Source organism: Parasteatoda tepidariorum, chromosome 7 (assembly GCF_982258835.1).
Source record: "Parasteatoda tepidariorum strain Cologne lab strain chromosome 7, Ptep-v5.0, whole genome shotgun sequence".
NCBI classification, from domain to species: Eukaryota; Metazoa; Arthropoda; class Arachnida; order Araneae; family Theridiidae; genus Parasteatoda; species Parasteatoda tepidariorum.
Genome location: NC_141761.1, coordinates 91608634 through 91623369, shown reverse-complemented (window position 1 = coordinate 91623369; position 14736 = coordinate 91608634). Strand labels below are relative to the sequence as shown.

The 14736-nt window shown below is 29.7% G+C and overlaps 1 protein-coding gene across 2 annotated transcripts in view; it reads right to left on the bottom strand.

The window, feature by feature from the left end:
• Window positions 1-13103: 13103 nt before the first annotated feature.
• The window catches only part of LOC107443883 (voltage-gated inwardly rectifying potassium channel KCNH6), a 398302-nt gene continuing 396669 nt past the window's right edge, over window positions 13104-14736 (bottom strand). For both annotated transcript variants that reach the window (XM_087168266.1, XM_071183149.2), the window contains one exon: window positions 13104-13865. In XM_087168266.1, the coding sequence (XP_087024392.1) occupies window positions 13578-13865 (288 nt within the window). In that variant the 3' untranslated portion in view covers window positions 13104-13577. The remainder of the gene's footprint in view (window positions 13866-14736) is intronic.

Below are 14736 nucleotides of genomic sequence, written 5' to 3'. Positions count from 1 at the left end.
TACAGTCGAACCTGTAATCTTTTACGTTAAACCTGAACTGTAACCTGAAATCAACCGAATTGAATTCAATTATTGCATATGTATACATATATATTGCTATTTCATATGTATACCTATTTCTATCTAAAATTCTAATGAAGTCTTGGATTGAGCACGGTGTTAACGTAACAAATGTACTTGTTTTGATTTTATTAAAGGTTAAGTTTTTACTGTTGAAATTTCAATTTCTATCTTAGGTAAAACTTACATTTTAAATTAGACTTAACTCGTAACATTCTTTAAAGAATGACACGGTTCCCAGCAGATCACCGAAGTCAAGCATCACTGGCTGCGGTCAGTGTGCGGGTGGGTGACCACTTGGATCAGTCTGCGTAGGGACCGAGGGTGTGCGGTATTGGTCCTCGTTAAACTGTGCTACCGTAAAGTGCTCGACTTCACGCGCAGGTCGTCGGGCTACCGAAGCGAGGGTGCCATCCCCTCCGCAGAGGGTCAAAATTGTGATGGCATGTCTTCGGATCATCTTCCGGGATGTTTCCCAGACCGTCGCCAATAGCCCATTGCGCAGCTCCAGTGCGACGTAAATTAACAACAACAACATTCTTTAAAGAAACCATTCAAAAATGATGCAAATCATGTAACATAAATAAATTAGTGAAACAACTTTTAAATAAATTGCCTCCTTGTCAGACTCTTTTCTCTGAAGAAGAAAAATAAATTTGTGTGCATGTACACATTAGCAGGGTGATTATAATTAGAGTTACGATTGCTTAAAATCAATAATTTTAAAACTACTTGTCAGAATGACCTAATATTTTAGCAGAGCAATGGTGAGGTAATAGAATTTTGTTTGATGAAGGCAAAAAAAGTTCCAAAATCTGCCAATAGATGGTAATGTCACGTGAAAAACCGAAAATCGATTCGTTACACACAGGATTGTTGTTAGCCAAAAAGAAGTAATAGAGTTCGGGGGCTTACTTGAAAAATATTAGCGGAAAGACAAGGATACGTGTTTACAGCGACAACAGTGGTATGTACCAAAAAAGGAGCTTCTTGGAACAAACAAATTAATTAGGATTAAAGTATAAGTTGTTCGATGTGCCCTCCCTCCTCCTTGTTCGGCTACTGACTGGAAGTGCAAAACAGCATTCTCCACTACAGATCTGAGGGTATCTGTACTGATGCAATGCACGTGGTGTGTGATACTTGCCCTTAAATCTGCTAGATTCTCAATCCAATCACTTTAAGCAACATTCTTCAGATACCCTCAAAGCCATAAATCCCACGGGTTTAAGTCGGGAGAACTTGGCGGCCACGCTGTTGGAAAATGGACACTTTTTATCCTATCATCTCCGAAATGAGCTCTCAATAGCTGCTTCACAGAAGTAGCAATGCGCAAAGTAGCACCATCTTGCATGTATATTGTGTGGTAGTGCTGACGCTACTGAAATGCCGGACGGACAACAATTCCCCCAGGTGTGATATCTTCGAAGAAAAACAGACCGACGATAAACGCTGCAGTTATTTCACACCACGCAGAGACCTTTTCAAAGTGAAGAGATAATGTAGCTGGAACGGATTCTCTGTAGCCCATATCCTGAAATTTTGCGTATTTGCAGAACCTTGCAAGTGGAAGTGGGCTTCGTCAGACCACAGAATGTTCCATGGCAATTCATTGTCAACTTCCATCCGGGAAAACAATTGTAGTGCAAAAGATTCACTGGCTTCCAGGTCAACAAGTAGCATAGTCAGAGCCATGATGAAGCACAGTCAAAGAGCTGGTACTTTGTATTTTTATGTGAACCTTGACAATGTGAACCCTGACAGCACAATCTATTGGCAGATATTGGGACTGTTGTCTTCCTTTGCTAAACAAAATTCCATTGCCTCGCGATTTTTCTGCTAAAATATCAGGTTATTGAGTAGTTTCAAAATTATCAGTTTTTGAAATCAGAACTTTAATTATAATTAACCTGTTTATTGAATGTGCGCGCATAAATACATACTTACCTTTCATGTACAAAAATACACACCTGTGTCTGTACGTAGGTAAATACAAATGCAAGTATGCATGTAAATGCGCACATGCACACGTACTAACGTTGTATGTAAATATATAAATACAAAAACACGTGGTATGTAGAAACGCAAATAGTTATTTTATATACATACGTAGTTAAGTTGCATATACATTTGTACACGGTGAAGTACGTTGTATATATACACATTGCTATTATGTAACACACACACAAATCATGGCCATAAACTTAGCCCCGTTTCTCATGAGTTCTTATCTTTCAACAGCCATAACAGAAATGCCACGTAAATTTGACCCCTGTCAAATGACGAGGACAATGCCTGAGATAGTAGTCCTCTCTTCAAAATTCCTTACCACAACCAGCGAGAGAGCTTTCAGTCACTTAAGAAAGATGCAAAGTGAGCCTAAATGCGTATACTCACCGGTTGTTTAGTCAGCTTCAAGGATCGAACTCACAACCCTGACTCTCCACCAGCGATGTGCGCGATTTCTTAGCAAGCTGATCCACTGGAGCGCTTATCATATAGTGCAAGTATATGCATGTATATCGCGGGTATGTATGGATTTATATTGAATAAATTGTGCACATATTTACATGCACTGTATATATTACAAAAAATATGCCAATAAATGTATCTAAATATGGACACTATTATATGCATGTACGTATAAGCATACAATATATGATTGCAGTTATGAAATATATGTGGAAAATATGCGCGTAAGTGCATACGATGTACAGTGTGCCAAAAAAATAGGACCACCCTGTATAACTTTTGATCCTAATGATTGGATCTTCACGTTCTAGGACTCAATCTTAATGGTTTGATGCAGTGAACTCGAATATGATAATTAGTTAGCGCAGACAATATTTTAAGTTAAGAAATCAAACAAAAACACGCACTTTTCTTGAAGAAACATTTTTTAAATGGATTTGGATTTCTGACCCTTAAAGTATAGGGGGTAGCCCCATAGTCTGGTCAAAAAAGCGATCCAAAGTTCGGACCCCTTAATGCTGATTTTATTTTTTGCGCATTTCACCATATCTAGAAAACATATTAGGTAAATTGAACATATTTAGCACACAATTATAAAATTTGTTTATCGAAAGATATTTCCATGCAAAATATAATTGTTTATATTTATTATTTTATTTAATAATAGCCGAAAAACTTAAATTGAAAGGTTTACAATCTTTTACACCGTTTTAAATAAGGCACTTTTAAAGGGCGAAATTTAAATTTTTTAGCGAAATCAGTCGAATAGTTCCTGCAAAAATGAATCTTCAAAAGTCGTATTTTAAAAGTTCTTGAAGATAAGGTGAAATATGAAAAAAGTAAAATTAACTTCTCGGGGTTCAAACTTTTGACCCCTCTTTTGAACAATCTATTAGGACCAAATTTCCTTGATTGCGGCAACCACTTACATTATACAAATCCGACAAAAAAAATGCGTATTTATTCAGAGAAAGTGCGTTTTTGTGTCAAATTTCGTAATTTGAATTACTGTAAACTATTAAAATTGTATTGCAAAAAAAATTTCGTTAACTTAAAATATTAGTAATCCTAATATCGTTTATCCAAAGATATAATTCCGCGCGAAAAATAAATTTTAGTTAATATTTATAATTTTTTTTTAATTTTGTTTTAAAGTCGAAATAATTTTGAATGGTACGATATACAATTTTTCACATCATTTTTAAGTAATTTTACACAGCAAAATATAAAATTTTAGCGAGATCAGTTTTACTGTTCTACAGAAATAAAATTTTAAATACACTTTTTTTCCCCACCAAATTTTATAGGTGACTATAACGAATACTAAACAAAGACTTCTAATGATTCAATATTTATCAACAAGGAATCTTACCTTGCTTCGGCTTCTTGTTCTGCCTTCACCTAGTATTCTCTTCCAAGACTTGGGCTGTAAGTAACTAATTACACTTAGGCTGAAAAACACTTCGCACAAGACTTTTAAGAATTAAATTTAATAATTAATCATGATAAAAAAAGAGGAAGCTATTTACAGTTGAAAAGAGTTGTACGTTGTTCACGACAAATTTCGCAATTGAAATGCTTCTGTATTTGTCCGCTAGGGGGGGGATCGAGGCATTCTCAACAGTGACTATAACAAGAAAATCCTGACACCAAGTTGTAGTAAGGTTACATGCTTTTCTGCGAATACGGTTTTATATGAAGTGATAAAATTTGGAAAATGTGGTAAAGTTTGATATTTTTATCAAGATACATTAAAGCATAATATAAAAATCATTTATTCGCTTAAGTTTCTGCTTTGCATTTTTTACTAAATGTGTACAATTTTGAAATCCAGAATTTCTGGTAAACCGTTACCATTTGAACTAGAAAGTTACCAAATAAATGGTTTAAATAGTGTATATTTTAATTTTATTAACCGGAATTATTTTTTACCAGAAATGTCAAATCCATACATTACGGTAATTTTACTAGATTTATCTTTCTCCTGTGTATATCGGGAAATGGTACTTAAGAAAAATAAACCCCACAGTGATGGAATCAAGAATACGATGCAGTTTCTACCTATCTGAACGTAGAACATCGAAGTCAATCATAACTGGCCGCTGTCAAGTGGGTGAGTGACAACTTTGATCAGCCTACGTGGGACCGTGGGTGCGTGGTATCGGCTCTCGTTAAACTGTTCTATCTTAAAGTGCTCGATTTTGTGTGCAGGTCGTCGGGCCTCTAAAGCAGAGGAGCCATCTCCTCCGCAGAGGATCAAAATTGCGACGGCATGTCTTCGGAGCATCCTCAGGGATGTTTCCCAGACCGTCACCAATAGCCCATTGTGCAGCTCTAAATAAAGTACCTACATTCCTGTGTAAACCCGCAATAGAAAAAGAACAATCCACTCTCGATAGAGAGACAGCTTAGAATTGAATGACTACTGCTGCACGTTTGTTGTTTTGTAATCTTACAGCTGGATGTATGAATAAAATATCTAATCTATTGAAGGACAATGAAAAGGAAGGAAGGAAAATATCTATTTAAGGACAACAGCTGCACGTTTGTTGTTTTGTAATCTTACAGCTGGATGTATGAATAAAATATCCAATATATTGAAGGAAAATGAAAAGGAAGGAAGGAAAATATCTATTGAATGGCTACTGCTGCACGTTTGTTGTTTTTTAATCTTACAACTGGATGTATGAGGAAAATATCTAATATATTGAAGGACAATGAAAAGGAAGGAAGGAAAATATCTATATAAGGACAACAGCTGCACGTTTGTTGTTTTGTAATCTTACAGCTGGATGTATGAATAAAATATCTAATCTATTGAAGGACAATGAAAAGGAAGGAAGGAAAATATCTATATAAGGACAACAGCTGCACGTTTGTTGTCTTGTAATCTTACAGCTGGATGTAAAATTAAAATATCTAAACTCTGTCAGAAGCAAAGCAATTAACAGACTGTTTAAAACTTTAAATGCATTAGTAATAAAAATAAGCACCATGAGTAAATGAAACCAAATAAATAGATAAACTTAAAAAGTTTTATTTTTGAAATGAAATATACAAGATTGTTTCATTAAATACTATCTCTTATTATCTCCCACTCTTGTACATAGAAAGGAAAATGAGCATATAAATAGTTTTAACAATACAGTACAATCAGTGACCTAAAAGAAACAAACTTAAAACTATTAAATTTCTATAACTCCGATTTTTCGAACACTAGCGATATGCATTTTAAATATATCTAATTTTAATCATTCCAATTCATATTGAGAATGTGTAAAAATACGTTTGAATGTTTCAAATAGTTTTATTGATTAATTATACTACATTGAGTTAATATGAATATTTTAAAATTGTCTAAGATATTAATGCAAAAGATGGTTGTCAATTTCATGTTTGAAGAATTGAATTTTATTATCCAATATACTGTATTGATGAGCATTGATTTAATGTGTGGTTTGTAGGCAAATATAACTAATTTTAAATGTTTTGGTATACAGTGCACGAATATACAAACCTGAATAACTTATAATGAATTTAATAACACACATAATTATAAGTTTTAAGGTGAGCAAATTTTTACAACATTTTTAAATAATGAAATTAAATATTTGAGAGGAATTGGTCGGATAGTTCTTGAAAAATATAATTTAAAATGCACCACTTTATTGGGATGGGGAAATTTTCAAAGAAGAAAATTAACATTAAGGGATCTAAACTTTGGACCGCTCTCCTGGCAAAACTATTGGAGCCCCATTTCCCAGATTGCGACTACCCCCTCTAATTTTTGGGTCAGTAATCCGAAACCATTGAAAAAGTTATGATAATTAAGAGGAAGTATATTTTTGTGTCTGATTTTGTTACTGCATCGTCTGCATTAATTGATTAGCGTATTCAAGTTTATGTGGTTGAACCATTAAGGTTGAAGCCTCATGCGTCAAAATCCGATTATTGGACGAAAAGTTATTCAGGGTGTTCGCGTTTTTTGTGTGTGCACTGTACATATTTCTATTTCAGACTTCTTTACATTTTTTTTATTTTTAATTAACGTAGTATTTAATGACTGATAGTATGTGACAGATTAAAACGTACTATTTATTGTTGTATTTTCTGCTTAGTTCTTCCCATAGTCTACGAGAAAAATATATATTGAGGAAGTTTGTCTAAACAAATTTTCTCGAATGCAAAACTTCTGTTTGACTAAAATAATTGCAATATATTTTAAATGATTGCAATATTTTTTAAATAATTAAAATCTTTTTTTAATTAACTACTCTTATGATGTTATTAATATAAAGCATTAACGCTTAACGTGTTGCATTCTACATTTTTTTGAGATTGCTTCTTCCTTTTTTCCAAGATAGATGCTATTGCTGTCATGCATTTTGAAACTTTTTGTTCAGTCAAATAAATAATGACTGGCACAATCATGATCAATTATTGTTTGATTGAAGTAATATAAAATTTTTAAATTAAATAAAAATTACTTGTTCAAATAATTAACGTTGTTGCTATTCTGATCATAAATTATTGATAAACATTATTGATTGTGCATGTTTTTTAAGATAACATTCAGGATATTCTCTAAACTTTTACTTTAAATATTTAAATAATGATCAAGTATAAATATAACAGTCATGATCACACATTACTATTTAAAGCCAGATTTAAATGAAAAGGAACAACTCTGTTCTGAAATAAATTTATAGCAAATAAACCCGGTTTTGAATTCTAATACCAGTTAGCTATTTAATTTTCATTTTATTACTCATTTTAGTCAATAAAAGTGTAAAATATATTTTTGATTTCTTCTGTCTAAAAGAAATGATGTCAAAGATTTTCGATTATGTATTTGCGATCTGGCTTACCCATCAGTCATTAAATTTAAAGCTTTTAATTTCAATCTTAAGTAAAACATTGATTAGTAAAACATAAAAGCCACAGTTATTTTATTTTCAGAAATAAATCAAAATTATATATTTAGTGTAGAGATCACAGGGAGACTATATATACACTATATTGTTTAGAAATATTATACAAAACCATCTTCTTAAATATCATATTAGATTGATTATCTATAATATTTGATGTATTTAATTTTCAATATCCAACTTTTAATTATAAACTGTCTAGAGTTCATGATTAAAATGTAATTGGAATAATTAGTCATTGAAAATTTTATATTTTAAAATGCATATAGCACTAACAACGTCTTGATATTTCTGACTAGTTAATTTTCTGATTTTTAATTAACTCTCTCACTACATTTCTCACTGACCTATGTACAATACATCGTACTTTATCAACTGTTTGATTCGAAAGCCCTGTAAAGAAATTATAGTTGTTATAATCATCGATAATCGATCAGGAAAAATATACCAAGTTAATATCACAATGGAGTTTTTTTTAAATAATACAGATATATACAGGATTTTATAACATTCTTTGTACGCAAAGCGAGTTCACATGTACATAAAATAAGCAAAGGCAGAAAGGGTTGGATTTGAGTGTCAGCACGTAGTGATGTGATGGTTAAGTCATAAGTCAATGATGAATATTCTCCCAGCGTTCGTAAAGTGAAATTAAATTAGTTGAAATTAATGAACGTAATTGAGACGAATAAACTTTGAATGAATTCAAAATTATTCAATTTTTTAACGTATCTTGTTTGCATTTGTCTTATCGCCTTTTTTAAGAAAAATTTCCTAATTTACAGCTTTAATTAAACTTTTAGATAAATCTGCAAGCTTCTTTAATCAAAAAAGGGTTGTTTGTTTCTAAGTGATTCTACCTTAAATTCATTAAGCAATCACAAAATTTAATTTAATTCAAAAATGTTATATTATCACTACGCCATAAATAAACTAAATGCTAAAATAAATGCATGGATTTGAAATTTTAAGGATATGCTAGAACATTTTTGAAAATTTCTAAAAATTTAATATACAAAAACCATATATATATATATATATATATATATATATATATATATATATATATATATATATATATATATATATATATATATATATATATATATATATATATATATATATATATATATATATATATATATATATATATATATATATATATATATATGTATGTATGTATTCATGATTATATTTGTATAAATCTAGAGGTAGAATTCTCAATTAAGCAAAACGCTGAGATGCTAATCAGGTATACGTATTCATATAGTATTGTTTACTTTTTTGAAGAAAAAAAACGGCTAAGCAATATTTTAAAGTGAAGTAATGAATTATTGATATCAAGAAGTAATTTATTGATTATATATTGCTTCATTAACTTTTATAGCTTATTTTAATTCCTTATTTCCTTTTTTCATCATATCACTACATGCATTTATGATGGACAGATATTTGAAGGAAAAGGCAATATATTCAGTTGAATACATGTTCAAAGCATACAAGTGCACCATAAATAGCAACAAGATATTGAAAAGATGATCACAAGTATCTCTTGGTATAAAAAATAGCGGTAAAGAAAAATTATAAATTTCATAGCATTATTAAAACAACGTTCGCTACATTAGGTTTTAATAAAGTCTGTAAGTTTACACAATTTACTTTGACACCTATAAATTTAATAATAAATACATAATATTTCCTTAAAATGATAAGGTTATAAGTTTATAATGATATCATTTCATTAATAAAATTAAAGTTAATGTAAATTTATAATGTACGGATATCGTAGCTTAAAATGACAACAACATACATAGGAATAAAAAGACGATGATAACTTTAATTGAAATGTTTGTCTTACCTTTGTACCCACATAATTATTTATAAAATTTTTTCAATTTTTTTAATAATACAATCATGAACATTTATTTTTATTTTCCAATTTCAAAAAAAAAGAAAAAGGGTGTGGCAAAAAACTCGGACAAAGTTATTACGTCGCAGAAGTTAACTAATTTCTTTTTAATTTGTGTGTTTATTTATTTCCGTAGACCACTTCAATTTTAAAATATATGTCTTAGTTTACGCTTAGATCTACTATACTAGAGTCTTTTAAGCAAGAAAAATCGTGCTAAGCAGTATCAGATCCTTAGTTTGCTTTGTTCACAATCGCTGTACAATGAAGTTCGGACTTTCTAAAGCAATCATTTTAACACGAATGAGACACATTAAAAGTAGAAGCACTTGTCTATTAGCACTTCAGCATCTGACGTACTTCAAAAGGCGACCACTTTGAAACCCATAACATTTATTTATCAGTAAAAGTCCACTGTAATTATTAGTTGTTATATTTTGTTAATTTACTTATTTTTAATAAAGCTTTAATGAAAATTATTTGCCCGGGTTTTTTTTGCTTACACCTCTAATCAACTAGCTTTATATCTTTTTTACTTAATTATTATTGGAAATTACTTAACTTATTTGAAATTACTCAGTTCAATAAAAAAAAATATATAGGCAACATATCATTTTATGGCTATTTTTCTTACATTTTTAGATATCTTCAATTAAAAAAAAATTTGCACATAAAAAGCTTGTTGCAATACAGAAAATAATTAACCTCTTAACTTAACAATTATTTTGCCAAAGATTGACAAATCCAAAGTAATATGGGCCTTTTAAGTTAAGAGATTAAAACTTAGTTAAATGTTAAATTTAGTTAGAAAATAAACTTAGAAAATTTAACTTAGAAAAAGTAAATAGTTAAATTATTTATATTCCATAATCATTCTTCGTTTAAAAAAACGCTTTCATTTTTACAACGTACCTTTGCATCAATGAAAACATGAAAATATTACAGAATTGTCTCCGTTAATTACGTTGTCTTATATATGTACTAAATGAGGCGTCACAAACGTAGCTTAATTTGTGCAATAGCGTAAAGTATTTATTTATTCTAAAAAAATTGATGTCAGGACACTTAAACATTTCTGGTATATTTAATTCTTATCGTTTTGGCGAAGATACGATTCAAGAAAATAAATAAATGTCTCCAATATCAATTCAAGGAAAATAGATAGTTTCACGTTATAGAAATAAAATTGTGGATACAAGCACTCCTTTGACTCTTTAATGCCTTTTGTAAGACATTTAAAGGGAGTATAAAATAATACTGAAATACAAATAGAGTTTGTTTTGCTATCTTACATATATTTCTTGAAAAAATTATTTTTATATTAAACAAACGTATCTAATTTAAAGATAGAATTTTCTTTTTCTCAAGCGAAAAGAATTAATAATCAAATGTAAATTAAAATATACATTGAGAAATTAATTACAATATTGTATCCTTTGAAAATTGTCTTGTTTTTCTAAATAAAATTTAGATAGAAAATGTCAACATTGTTTATTTCATTTAAATGCATCATATCATTTTTGAAACAAGTGCATTTATTATTTTCTATTCATAGTCTAAAAAACAGCTTTTAAAAATAAACAAGAAGATTAATAAAGCTAGAAATATTTAAACATATTAGATGAAAAGAAAAAAAAGTGATATCGTTAGAAATATTTGTTTACTTTCATTTAAAATAGTTAGATGTAATTTAAAGAGTTTGAGAAGAATATTTAATTACATACAAGTCTGTAAGATTATTCAAGAAGAATTAATAAATATTTAAATATATGGTAGCATATATTTCCTTGCTTAGTTATAATTAATATATTATCAGACTCTCATAACTAATACGCAGATAGTACTTGTCTAGATAAAAACATAAACTGTCTAAAACTTGTCTAAAGAAAACGGGAAAAAATTACCTTTTTTTTCTTAATCTTTGCAAAATGTGAAATTTTTTTACCTAAAAATAAATCATACAATTATTATTTAAGAAAAATTTAACTCTACAGTTGTTTATTAGAATTTAATTCTAAGTAATCACCAAAAATTACTTTGATTATTCTTTTATCGAATGTGCAATTATTCCTCTAAATCATAGTTTAATTAATATTAAAATTTAGCAAGTGCCTAGAATAAAACTATAATATATTAGATGCAAATGAACTCTTAACTAAATTAATATCCATACTTTTTAATCATACAGTGACTTAAACATGTTTTGCTTATCAATTTTTATACAGCTATATTAGATATGACGTTGAGATATTTAAAAATAGTAAATGATTTTCATGCATATACTCATACTTTATTTGATGAAATTTTATACTACAGAATTGATGATATCCAGTTATTCCGCGATTAAATTATTCGCAAAGATCCGTGCGAGACACCACGCCGATATCTCTGATATTCAATTCATATCGAATCATTTTTATCCATGAATTTATAATATATTCATTTATTTGAATGCAATAGTTACTTTATGTGCAATATTTAATACAAATTTTCGTTGTGTGTTTTATGCTTAGTGATGATATGAAAAAAGAAGTTTTTACAGAAAATTAGTAAATTAAATGAAATTATGAAGTACGTAAGCAAATAAAAAATTGATTAAAATAATATGGGGATAATTTAACATGGTGCGCGTTATTTTCTCACAACCATAATCACATATCTTCTTCAAACTCGTTCCTGATTTATACAAGTTGGAGGGTTTAAAGTTTCGAATGCGATTCCGAGCACAAAGCACATCCGCCGGAAGCGGTTTATAGAAAATAGAATAATAATAATAATTATAATGCACCAGTCATATGTATACAACATTGATCATTTTTGTTTCACATCTAGACAGTGTACAAGACCAAAATGAAAAAAAAAAGTTGTTGGAGTTATAAAAATAAACAACAGCCATAAAATCCAACAATTAACTGACATCACAAGGTTTCGACATTTATTACATTGGCCAACAGAAAGTCAATTGCTGAAGAGCTTTTTACACATTTCATTTTGCATCAACGCGTTCAAAAATGAAATGATTTACCTTGTCAAAATGCAACTCAAAGCAGCTTTTGTCATATAACATGACAAAGTATATAACTATACTTTTTTTAAAATGTTAATACGTTCATGTGTTAAAATTAGTTATCATAATGCAAAATACTGTCTTGCCCATATTCTTGCATGTCACTAAATATTAAAAAATACCATTAAATTAGACATTTTGTAATTATAAAATATTATAATTTGCTTTAGCCAATGGAGAAGTTCGTCAACTTTAGTTAAAAGCAAAAAAATAACAGAAATAAAAATTTGAAATCCATTTCAAATTAGTATCCCAATTAATTTTTTTTCATCACTATGAAATGTATATTTCAATAAATTCAATCATATTAACACACATTTGTTTTACTAATTAATTAAAGGCATAGTTTAAATATAATTCGGGGATTTTTAAGATAATATTATGCAACTATATTATTATGAGTTAAGATTGGTAATTATTTATAAACCAAAGCTAGTAAACCTGAATAACTAAATAACAATGATTTTTCTCTTTAAATGTTTTAATAAAATTTCGTCTCAGTATTAAATGTTTTAATAATAAGAAAAATTTTCACTTTTGTAGTTGTGTTATTATGGAATCATTTACAGAATCCAATTCCGGTAATATGTCATTATTAAAGAACCTCACATATAATTCAACGTATCTACACACATTGTAACTTTATTTCAAGCAAAATCTTCAATTTTTGTAATTATGTTATTATGGAATCATTTACATAATCCAATTCTCTGTTAATATTGCATTGTGATAAAATCTTACATATAATTCAACGTATCTGCACACAATATAAATTATTTTACTTTCAAATCATTTCATGCATACTGATCATTTATCCATATAAACTGTATAATAATGAAACTGTTTATACTATCCAACAGCCTGTCAGTGTCAACTTCACTATTATGCAATATTTTATATATTCAGGTTATCTATCAACATAAAGTGTATTAATGTGGAAAAATTTTTATAATCTGATTGTCTATCAACGTAAGCTTTTTCATTCTGTATAAAATGTGAGAGTCCGCCATTACGAATTGCGTTCGGATTTACACATAATACCTCAAAACTAAATTAAATATGCTTAAAACCTTCAGCAATTGACGGAAAGTTTGTTGACTAGCGTCCTCATATAATTATGACGGAAAATATCCATCAATTAAACATCTGAAGACTTTGAGTCTCTGAAGACGAAGGTTTTGGGTCTGTTGGGAAGGTCCTCAACGCTTCTGCTTCGAGCTTCTGATTTGGAGGACGAATGAAGGAAACTCCTTATCTGTGATTCTTCCATTGACAGCTTCTCTGATAAAACACTGATATTTGAGTCTGCTTTTGCTGTTTGCTCAGTAGACAGAACTTCTGGAAATGTTTTATAGTTTTTCAAGTCTAAGGATTTGAGTTCTATTTTCTCAGGGAACCGACCATCTTGGTCTTCTTTTACTTTCGACTGGAAGAGAAAAAAAATACATCATGTCTCTCACAATTATTAATTACAAAAACATTTCACACTGAGGTAAAAACTATAGTCAAAACTGCCAGAGTACGGCAAAATGTACCATTATTCCTGGTATTCAAATTGTATGGGATCATTGAAAATCATGGAGATTTTTTACCGATGAACTTTGCTAATGACCTCAGTGAAATTAACTATAAACTTTTGCTTTATAATGGAAAAATTTTCCCCAACCCGCTCTTATTTAGGGCATACGGGTAAATGTTTATTAAAATCAAAAAAATCCAGAAAACAGTACAAACCATGAACATGGCGGGAGCAGAGCAGCAAAGACCATGCAAGGTGATAAAACATTAAAACAGCAATATATTAAAAGTGTCAGTTAAAAGAACAATTTAAAAGATAAACATGCAAAATTTGCAAAAGAACAACATGGTATAACATATTAAAACAGTACTTTTAATACCAATTAAATAGTGCAAAAGTAATTACAATAAAATTGGAGCAAGAAGAGTTGATAAAAGACTTAGTAAAAGTTACAAAAATATACCATCAATAAAATTGAGACACCCAAGCTGGAACGAGCAGGTTCCGTAACCATTATGGGCCGTGCCCCAATGCATCCTCTAGAGTTTGTTTAATAATCTTTTTTATGATATTTCCTGCAAGTCAGGTTAGCATAGCATTGATTTTGACTAATATTATTAAAGTGTTTGCCCCGGAGTGCCTGGAATTGAGAACAATTCATTAACAAGTGATCAATAGATTGATATTCACCACAGTAATTACATTCTGGATTGTTGTGGAATACACTTCCAAACACTTCGTGTCCTGTTAAAAATTGATTGCAATAGAAGTTTGCTTG